Source organism: Neophocaena asiaeorientalis, unplaced genomic scaffold (genome assembly GCF_003031525.2).
Source record: "Neophocaena asiaeorientalis asiaeorientalis breed wild unplaced genomic scaffold, Neophocaena_asiaeorientalis_V1.1 scaffold275, whole genome shotgun sequence".
Classification (NCBI taxonomy): Eukaryota; Metazoa; Chordata; class Mammalia; order Artiodactyla; family Phocoenidae; genus Neophocaena; species Neophocaena asiaeorientalis.
Window position 1 is genome coordinate 3,614,945 of NW_020173679.1, and position 9,640 is coordinate 3,624,584.

At 55.8% G+C, this 9,640-nt stretch overlaps 2 protein-coding genes across 2 annotated transcripts in view; both read left to right on the plus strand.

Moving 5' to 3' along the window:
- The window catches only part of LOC112402812 (uncharacterized), a 13,196-nt gene extending 10,865 nt beyond the window's left edge, over positions 1 to 2,331 (plus strand). Inside the window, exons 10-12 of the mRNA XM_024749987.1 lie at positions 136 to 226; positions 731 to 862; positions 1,367 to 2,331. Coding sequence (XP_024605755.1) covers positions 136 to 226; positions 731 to 862; positions 1,367 to 1,515 — 372 coding nt within the window. The 3' untranslated portion in view covers positions 1,516 to 2,331. The remainder of the gene's footprint in view (positions 1 to 135; positions 227 to 730; positions 863 to 1,366) is intronic.
- Positions 2,332 to 7,761: 5,430 nt separating this feature from the next.
- The window catches only part of ARHGEF19 (Rho guanine nucleotide exchange factor 19), a 10,286-nt gene continuing 8,407 nt past the window's right edge, over positions 7,762 to 9,640 (plus strand). The window contains exons 1-5 of the mRNA XM_024749727.1: positions 7,762 to 8,205; positions 8,625 to 8,909; positions 9,081 to 9,189; positions 9,265 to 9,341; position 9,640. The exon at position 9,640 is cut by the window's right edge and continues 262 nt beyond it. Coding sequence (XP_024605495.1) covers positions 7,791 to 8,205; positions 8,625 to 8,909; positions 9,081 to 9,189; positions 9,265 to 9,341; position 9,640 — 887 coding nt within the window. The 5' untranslated portion in view covers positions 7,762 to 7,790. The remainder of the gene's footprint in view (positions 8,206 to 8,624; positions 8,910 to 9,080; positions 9,190 to 9,264; positions 9,342 to 9,639) is intronic.

Here is a 9,640-nt window from a genome sequence, read left to right on the forward strand (position 1 = left end):
TAGGGGGCGGGCTAGAGGGCAGAGCTGGCTGAGGGTACTGCTAACCTGGCAGGGCCAGGCTCTAGGGTGGGGAGGGGTGGGAGTGCGGTCGCGGAGTCGAGAACCTCGCGGGACCCCGCGCCCTCCTCAACCCAGGTACAAGGGTTTTCGCGACGCTCAGAGGAATCTCACCCTCTTCTACTGGAAGCTGCTGGCTGTGCGTCTGGGCTTCATCATCGCCTTCGAGGTAGGCTCAAAAATGTCTGTGCGTCGGAGAGACCCGGGTCCAAGTTCAGGCTGTGCGGCTGACTGGCTGTAAACGGGGTATGTTACAGAATAGGATCTACTTCATAGGATCGCTATGAAGATTCAGTGGCAAGTACTTGCACAGCATAGTGGGTGCTCAGTGAATTAATGTCACGACTACTACTATTATTGTCTCTTGGCAACAGCCCTGGAGCTCCTTCCAGCTTTGCTCAAGATACTCTTTCTCTAGCTCTGATTCTAACAGGGTCCCTAGTGTTAAGGGGTTCGAATTATACCTCTGTTTCTTTGGGCAAATGAGGACCTCTTTATGCTTCGGTTTCTTTACAGGTAAAACAGGGGAAGTAATTTACTCACCTCCTAGAGTTGTGAGGATTAACTGAACGAATACCCGGAAACCCTCAGAATAGTGCCTTGCACTTAGTAAACGCTCGGCAGATTAAGATTGCTAAAGCAGTCCTTCTCTTTGGCCCCTCCTTCTCCCCAGCACGTGGTGTTCTTCCTGGGCCTCATCGCCTGGCTCGTGCCCGACGTGCCAGCCGCCCTGGCTACCAAGATAAAGCGCGAGCGTTACCTGGCCAAGCAGGCGCTGGAGGACGACAGGGAGGCGCTACTTTCGGTTAGCACCGCCCACGGACCCTGGCCCCACCCTCTGACCACGCCCCTCTGCCTGCCCCCAGGCCTATGCTCTGCTTTCTTGCCCCGCCCTCTTGTTTGGCCTCGCCCAGGGGGAGGATTGGCCGCTTGTCCTCAAATTTTCGCCTGGCCTCCCTCTTCATCCAGCTCCGCGCACGCCACGCCCCTTCTTTTACACTGTTTCCACCACTGTCGCTTCTGCTCTGGAGGGCCCTCCTGCTCAGCCTGACCTAGCCTTGCTTTCCGTCCACTGCAACAAGGGCGCTGTTCCCAGAGCCCAGGACGTAGGGTCGAGTGAGGAGAGACTGCCCTTCCAAGACCCTAGTTCCCCCAGGATCCTCCCTCCTTTGGGGTCCTCTGCTTCCAGCTAGGGGTCTGGGCAGTACCTTGGCCAGCGGCCCCAAGGTCGGCCCTGGAGTTGGGCTGAGAGGGCTGGGGTTCTCTGAAGACCCCTAGTCCTGCATTGCCTCCCTCTTCATGTTTCCAGTGTCCTGCTCTATGTGCAACGCTGACAATAATCCTCTCTGCGCCCCAGCGTGCCACCTCTCCATGGACATCTGGTCCCCAACCGCTCTGTGCAGTGTCTCCTCATTATGTGACTGTGCTCTGGGGGGCGAAGTGGATATGAAGGAGTGAAGGGACCTAACCTTTCTGAACTGAATGGTCAGCAGTTGGTAAGGGAGAGCTCATTAGGGTCTGGGCGTGGACCTGCTGCCCTGTATGCTCATCAAGACCTGTAGTGTGTCAATAGTAATGAAAGTGTCTGTAGTTAGGTCAGCTGAGACACCTCCCAATGGACTTCCACACACTCTTCACCAGATCCTCCCCAAAGCCTGGTGAGGCAGTACTGGGCAGTAGTTAAGGGCACAGATTGGTGGTGGAGTCACAGACCTGGGTCTGAATATGAATTCTGACTTTTATTTGCTGTGTGACCTTGGGCAAGTTCAATTTCATCATTTGTAAGATAGGGACTTCATAGAACTGATGAGAGATTTAAATGGGATAATGTACTTAACGTGTACAAGTCTTATGTCCTCATCTGGTAAGTAGGAGCAGTAACTATCTATCTGGGTTGTGGTGGATATTAAATGATTGTTTATGTGAAGTGCTCAGAACAGTGCCTGGCACACAGTGAGTGTACAATAGTTAAGCAACGTGAGTATTAGTATTTGTATACATCTTCATATTAAGTGTCTGGCAATTACCAATTGCTCAAATAAATGGCATGCGAAGGGGATTCCCTGTGGTCCATTAGGACTCCGGCAGCTTTCACTGCCAGTGCGGGGGGGTTCGATTGCTGGTGGGGGAACTAAGATTCCACAAGCCTAACCGCGTGGCCAAAAAAAAAAAAGAAGGCATGCGAAGATTGCATACCACTGGGCTATTTGAATTTTTTTTTTAACATCTTTATTGGAGTATAATGGCATTACAATGGTGTATTAGTTTCTGCTGTATCACAAAGTGAATCAGCTATATGTATACATATATTCCCCTATCCCCGCCCTCTTGCGTCTCCCTCCCACCCTCCCTATCCCACCCCTCTAAGCGGTCACAAAGCACAGAGCTGATCTCCCTGTGCTATGCGGCTGCTTCCCACTAGCAATTTTACATTTGGTAGTGTATATATGTCCATGCCGCTCTCACTTCGTCCCAGTTTACCCTTCCCCCTTCCCGTGTCCTCAAGTCCATTCTCTACATCTGTGTCTTTATTCCTGACCTGCCCCTAGGTTTTTCAGAACCTCTTTTTTTTTTTTTTAAGATTCCATATATATGTGTTAGCATACGGTATTTATTTTTCTCTTTCTGACTTACTTCACTCTGTATGACAGACTCTAAGTCCATCCACCTCACTACAAATAACTCAATTTCGTTTCTTTTTATGGCTGAGTAATATTCCATTGTATATATGTGCCACATTTTCTTTATCCATTCGGGACATTGAATTGGTTTTTTGAGGGCTCATTCAGTGTGGACTAGAGTCTGGGAAGTCTGGTGGAGGAGGCTGTTGGAGATGGTGAGGGTGGGTCATTACAGGTAGCAGGGGAGGATAGATCATTCATGAGGAGCTGCGATGCTGGGAGGATGGCCAGGATGGTGCCAGGTGTGTCACGTCACTGGCTTTCACGATTTCCGTCTCCCAACCATAGAGATGAGTGATCCCTTTATAGATGCTGTAGCAGGCTCAGAGAGGATCAACACACTGCAGAGTTCTCAGGATCCCTGAGGAGACCAAGGCTTGGGAGTTTCTCTGCAAAACTCCCAGGATGCTCCCCAGCCCCAAGAAGCCCCCCGAGCACATCTCACATTTGGGAAGCTCCAGAAGAGGGGTGACCTGTCTGTCCCCTGGGAGGAAAAGCAGTGCCTCCCCCATCTTTAGGATGTCGGTCTGGGGTCCTTCAGAGTCTCTCCTGGGCATAGGACTCCCATTGTTCCAGCCCCCCTCTTGTACCTCAGACTGGCCAAACCGGTTCTGGGAAAGGGGGGCGGGGAGCAGGCACGTTGAGACAGCCGCCTGCCCGCCCGCGAGGTTCCCTCCGCCCTTGCCTCCCCTTCTCCCTGCCCCACACAATACCCGGGAGCTTGCATTGCCTGGCTCAGGGGCCATGCTGACATCGCCCCCTGAGGACCCGGCTGCATCCCCAGAGCTCCCAGGGTGTCCTGGAGCCCTGGACCGTGCTGGAGGCTGGACGGAGCTCCCTGGCTGAGGTAGGGCCCCACCTGGCTGCCAGCAACCCCATCCTCCTCCCGCCAGTCTTCCCAAGTGAGTCCTTTGTGCAGCCTGCCTGGCCTCTGATCCTGGCTCCCACACACTTAAGGCCTCTTGGGGCTCCACAGCCTGCTTGGCCTGGATTCCCTTTCCAGTCATGACCTCCCACTTGGCCTTGTTCCTTAAGGAGAAGAGGGGCCCTGGCAGGGCCCTACTCCTCAGGCAGCAGGGCAGGGGGCACCAGGGAGGGGGAAGGGAAAAGCTGGACACAGGAGGTCAGAGATGCTTTCTCCGGACCATAGTAGTGTCCAGGGACCTTCCCTGCCAGCCTTACCAAGTGGGCCCATTGTCCATGTGATTAGCAGTGCCCACTGGATAGGACCCTTTCTGGCCCTGCCCACCCTTCTCAGCCTGCAGAGATACTCACAATGACCAAAGTTTCCTAGATGGGGTGGCTGAGAGGGGCCCTAGGGGCTGCTCTACAGATGGGCACACTCAGGCCCAGGCCCAGGCTATGATTTGCCTAAGGCCAGTGTCAATGCAGGGCCTTGAACGCTGGCAGGGGTTTTCCCCTGTGGGTTCCAGAATGACCCTTGCCTAGTGGGCACTAGAGTATCCTGTGACAATGTCTTGGGCAGGTAATGGCCCTCTGTTACCTGGGGCCAGTCTCTTCCTGAGGTTTTTTTTTCTTCTAGCAGAGATAAGCTATAAACACTATGGACATAGTTCTGCCCCTCCTTGGTCCCCAGCATTGAGGCTGAGTGGACAACATCCATGGAAGGCCACAGGGCTGGCATCCTGGCTAGATGGGTCATTCTCATTGTCCCTTGGCCTGGACGGAGGTGGAGGCTGACCCACTCCTGACTTCCTCCCTAGGGACCTGCCTCCAGCCTTGTGGCCCCTGAGGAAGCCTTACACGCCCCCCTCCATTTACCCAGCCTTCTCCTCTGAGGCTTTAATAGGGAGTGCTCCTTGGAATCCCCTGGTGGTCCAGTGGTTAGGACTCTGAGCTTCCACGGCAGGGGGCACAGGTTCGATCCCTGGTCAGGGAACTAAGATCTCGCATGCCACGTGGCATGGCCAAAAAAAGAAATTTTTAAAAAAATTGGGGGTGCGGGCTTCCCTGGTGGCGCAGTGGTTGAGAGTCTGCCTGCCGATGTGGGGGACACAGGTTCGTGCCCCGGTCCGGGAAGATCCCACATGCCGCGGAGCGGCTGGGCCCGTGAGCCATGGCCGCTGAGCCTGCACGTCCAGAGCCTGTGCTCCGCAACGGGAGAGGCCACAACAGTGAGAGGCCCGCGTACTGAAAAAAAAAAAAAAAATTGGGGGTGCTCCTGCCCCAAGGGTTCCATGTTTTGCTCATTTATCCCTGCAACTGACAAGGGCAGGGGGTTCTTCCCTGCCCTCTAGGGGCTTCCAGAACCCAAGTGGAGAGAATCACCCAGAATACAAGGGAGCAGAGTGTGTATTCTTGCACATGTGTACCCACAGAAGCAAGTGGGACTTCTGTGTTAAGGACTTCTGATTCCAGCAGAGAAAGAGACCTGTCTGGTGGGCAGTGGTCCCCTGTGCCTTCTGCCACATGCTCCTACAAAATAGGGTGTGTCTCACCCTCACTGCCTCAGTTCCCCTAATTCTGTGATGGCTGAAGCCATCCATCTGACTAGAGAAAGACTAATAACACTCAGAATAATGACTATCAACTGCAAAGCTCCCACTATGTGATAGGTGCTTCATATGCATTATTCTTTTTTTTTTTTTTTTTGCTGCGCCGTGAGGCATGCGGGATCTTAGTTCCCCGACCAGGGATTGAACCTGTGCCCCCCTGCATTGGGAGCGAGGAGTCTTAACCATTGGACTGCCAGGGAAGTACCCCTGCATTATTCTTTTTTTTTTTTTTTTTTTTTGCGGTATGCGGGCCTCTCACTGTTGTGGCCTCTCCAGTTGCGGAGCACAGGCTCCGGACGCACAGGCTCAGCGGCCATGGCTCACGGGCCCAGCCGCTCCGCGGCATGTGGGATCTTCCTGGACCGGGGCATGAACCTGTGTCCCCCGCATTGGCAGGCAGACTCTCAACCACTGCACCACCAGGGAAGCGCCCCCTGCATTATTCTTAATTCTCCTATTTGCGTTTTGAAGCATGACTGTCCCATTTACCAGATAAGAAGAGACTTGCTCCCTGTGGGGAGGGTCTGGAGGAGTAACTGTCCCTCAGGAGCAGCCACCCTACCTGTACTCCAGGCAGGGGATGAGAAAGCAGGGGGAAGCAGGTTGAGGGACTGCAGAGAGTGGGACCCAGTCACAGATCCAGCTGTCCTCCACTGGGTCCTCCCCTCTTTCCCTCTCTCCCAGGGTCACTGACACTGTCACTGTTTCTCTCATGCCGAGGCTTTCTCCCTATCTCTGTGGACCTGGGTCCTTGGGTATTTCAGCCAGAACAGTTCACTCTCACTTCCTCCAGGATGCCTTCCTGGAATGCCCGGGTTGAGCAGAGCCCAGCACCCTAATCTGACGGTTCCTCTGGGTTGGCTCTTGCCAACCTGGATTGTAACTGTTTTCATTTCTGGCTTCCGCACGAGACTGGCAATCCTGCGGGGCATGAAACATTTGCCCATGTGTCTCCCCGAGTTTTTCCGGGCTTCACATCTGTCTCTGAATATCTGGTCTGTCTGAAATTTTCAGTGTCTCTGTCTCTGTGTCTCCATCTCTGGGTCCCTGAATGTCTCAGCGTCTGTGGTTTTCTGGTTTTGAGTGCTTTGGGGTCTTGATTTCTGGGTTGCTGTCTAAAGGGTCTCAGTTTTCCAGGTCTCAGTCCCTCGGTCTCTCAGTCTCTGTCTCCTGGGTCTCCTGGCCCTGCGAGGCTGGGCACTGCCCCTTTGGCCTGAAGGGGCCTCTGGGGGGTCCTCGCTGCCCAGCCTGCCCACAGCGAGGCCAGGCTAGGGTAGGCCCCCGCCCAGCCCGCTGCCTGTTCCCTCCCTCCCTACCCGCTTGCCTTACCACAGGGTTTGATGAATCAAACTCTTTGTCTGGGTGGGATCTCCCCCAGCCAGCTGGGCAGAGAGAGGGCTTCCCCTGCCGGAGCAACCGAGCGACATCAGCAGTGGGCCTTGGCTGGAGAGGTGAGGGGCTGCAGGAGGGCAGCCAGCAAAGGGCCACGGGGCAAGGGCTGGGGGGCTCAGACCCCTTGATCAGTAGACCTGTCCTGAGGCTCCGGCAGCCTCCCTCGGGATGACGTCCTGCCCAGAGAGGACCCATTCAGCCTGGCCCGATCCTGGGGCGGGGAGCTGGGGTAGGGAAGAACCCCTCCCTCACCCCAAGCTGAGGGGCTGGGGCACTTCCCTGCCCGTCTCTTGGGAGGGCCCAGTCTGATCTGCGTGGTGGCCCGCCTGCCAGTGTGTGACCCTCCCAGCCAGCTTGGCATGGGTGTGGGCACCACTCAGCGCTAAAGGCTACAACTCTGGGCGCGGGAGGGGAGGTTGGGTAACACCAAAGCAAGGATTTCTGGGCCTGTGTGTTTGTATCTGCATCATGGTGTGTGAGTGTGAATGGAACAGGAGTGTGAGAAAACTTGAGTGGATATGGAAATATCTGATGGGTCATCATGTGTTTGTGAAAGTCTGAGTGAATATATGTACTTGTATAAAAATGTGTGTGAATGTGTGAGCCTGCGAATTAGAAATGTCTGAGTATATCTGTGAAAGTATGTATGTCAATGTGTACACTTGGAAGAAAACGTGTGTGGATGTACATGGAACAGACATGGGTTTGTGTGACAATGTGTGTATCTGTATGTCTGATTGCATGTCAATGAAAGTTAGGAAATGTGCAAGGTGCTTAAAAGTACAGACTCAGAAGCTAGACTGCCTGGGTTTGAATCCTGGCTCCATTATTTACCAAATAACAACTTCTGTGCCTCACTTCCGTCACCTATAAAAAGGGGCTAATAATAGTGTCAACTCGGGGTTGTTGTGAGGATTAAATGAAATAAGATGTGTAAAGTACTTGGCCTGTCATTCAGTACGTGCCAAGTAAGCATTAGCTATTACTATATAATAAGGTGTGTGTGTGCTTGTACAGATGTGTGTACACAAGGCTTTGTCCAGGTCTCCAGGACATGGTGCTTACTGGCCAGCCCTGCTGTCCTGTGTCTCGCTCTGATGCCTTCTCCCCTGCAGGCCCAGGTGGGTGGCAGAGCAAAGGAGGAATGGACTGTGGGCCACCTCCCGCCCTCCAGTCCCATCTGGCTGGGCCACCTGGCACTGCCCACCGCCCAGTAGCTGTGTGCCAGCAGGAGAGTCTGTCCTTTGCGGAGTTGCCCACCCTGCAGCCCCCGAGCCCTGTGTGTCTGGATCTCTTCCCCGTCGCTCCAGAGGAGCTGCAGGCACCTGGCAGCCGCTGGTCTCTGGGGACCCCTGCTCCTCTCCAAGGGCTGCTATGGCCACCATCCCCAGGAGGCCCAGACACCGAGATCTCTACCGGTGGGGGAATGCGGCCCAGCAGGGCTGGCAGCTGGCCACACTGTCCTAGTGCCCAGTCCCCAGCTCTGGAGGGACCCTGGAGTTCCCAGCACCTACAGCCACAGCGCCGGGCCAGCCACGGCTCGGAGAAGAAGTCAGCCTGTGAGTCACTCAGGGTGGGGGGGTGGTGGCCTGGTGGGGAGGACGGGGAAGAGGTTGGGTGGCTCCTTTAGGACCCGTAAGCCCCCAAATTCCCCAAATAGGTGGGACAAGTGATAGATTTTAGTGATAAGGGAACTGGGGCTCAGGGGAGGCAAGTGACTTGTCTGAGGCTACACAGTGAGTGGCTGGCCTGGCCTCCCTGGTCCTTTGCCCACCCGTTGCCGACTGCAGTCAGGCACTTTGCTTCCTCTCTGCCCCTCGTTGATCCCATTACCCTGGGGAAAGTACCCGGCAAAAACATTGGCCTTTCTCATAGGCACATCCCGCTGATGCTCAGGGCCACAGAGCGGTGGCAGGGAGGAGAGGAGAGACCCCAGTGGATGCCAGCCTATTCTCTCTCACCCCACCTCCCCCTGCAGGGCGCAAGATGCGGGTGTACCAGCAAGAAGAGGCCCTTGGCAGCCCTGAGGCCCATGCTGTCTTCCTAGAGCCAAGCCAGGCGACAGAACAGGCCCTGAGCACAGCAGAGCCTAGGCCGCTGGAGCTGCCTGGGCCCACCCGAGTGGGCCTCGAGGGGCCTGAGCGGAGGCGCTTCTCAGCCTCTGAGCTGATGACCCGGTTGCACTCTTCCCTGCGCCTGGGACGGAATTCGGCAGCCAGGGCACTGACCCCAGGGTCAGGCCCTGGAGCTGCTGCCCGGGAAGGTACAGCCTCCTCCCCTGGGCCCTAAGAACAGCCCAAGAGCCAGACGCGGGGTGGGGCACAGCTCACGCTCACTGGATACCTGAGACTGGGGCCTGGTCAACTGGAGTGTGGTGCCCCGGTGCCCAGCGCCACTCTTGGGGCCACCCTCCCTCCGCTCTTGCCCCCTCCAGGGAAAGCGTCTGGAAGAGAGTCGCGCACTGTAGAGATGCGGGTGGACGCTATGGCGATGCCGGCTCTTGTTGACCTGAGCGGGGGCCACGGCAGCTGGCCCGAGCCCAGGTACCACCTCCCACTGCGGCCTTGGGTCCGAGGCGGGGTACAGGTGAAGAAGGGCCCTGACACTCCCTTTCTTAGGCTAGATGCGCAGGAAGAGCCGGCTCCGGGTTCCAGAAGCGCCAGCGAGCGGCGCCAGTCACGGTTCCTCCTTAACTGTACGTGGGAGGGGTCACCGAGGAAGGGTCTGGGGGCTTTGGTGTACTGGGAAACTGGGGTTTGGAGAGTTGAGAGGTAGGGCTCTTGTGAGAGGGAGAGAATTGAACTCTCAGTATCCAGCACAGGGGCTAGCACGCAATTAGTGCTCAAGTAGTGTTCGTGGAATGAGTGAGTGAATTAATGAATTCACTGAGTCCCGCTATCCGAACCATCGGAAAGGCTGGTTAAGCGAGGCGGGCCCTCGGGGGAGCCTGGGAAGAGCCGGGCAGGGCTGGCGGGGGCCCCCCGGCCCTCCCCC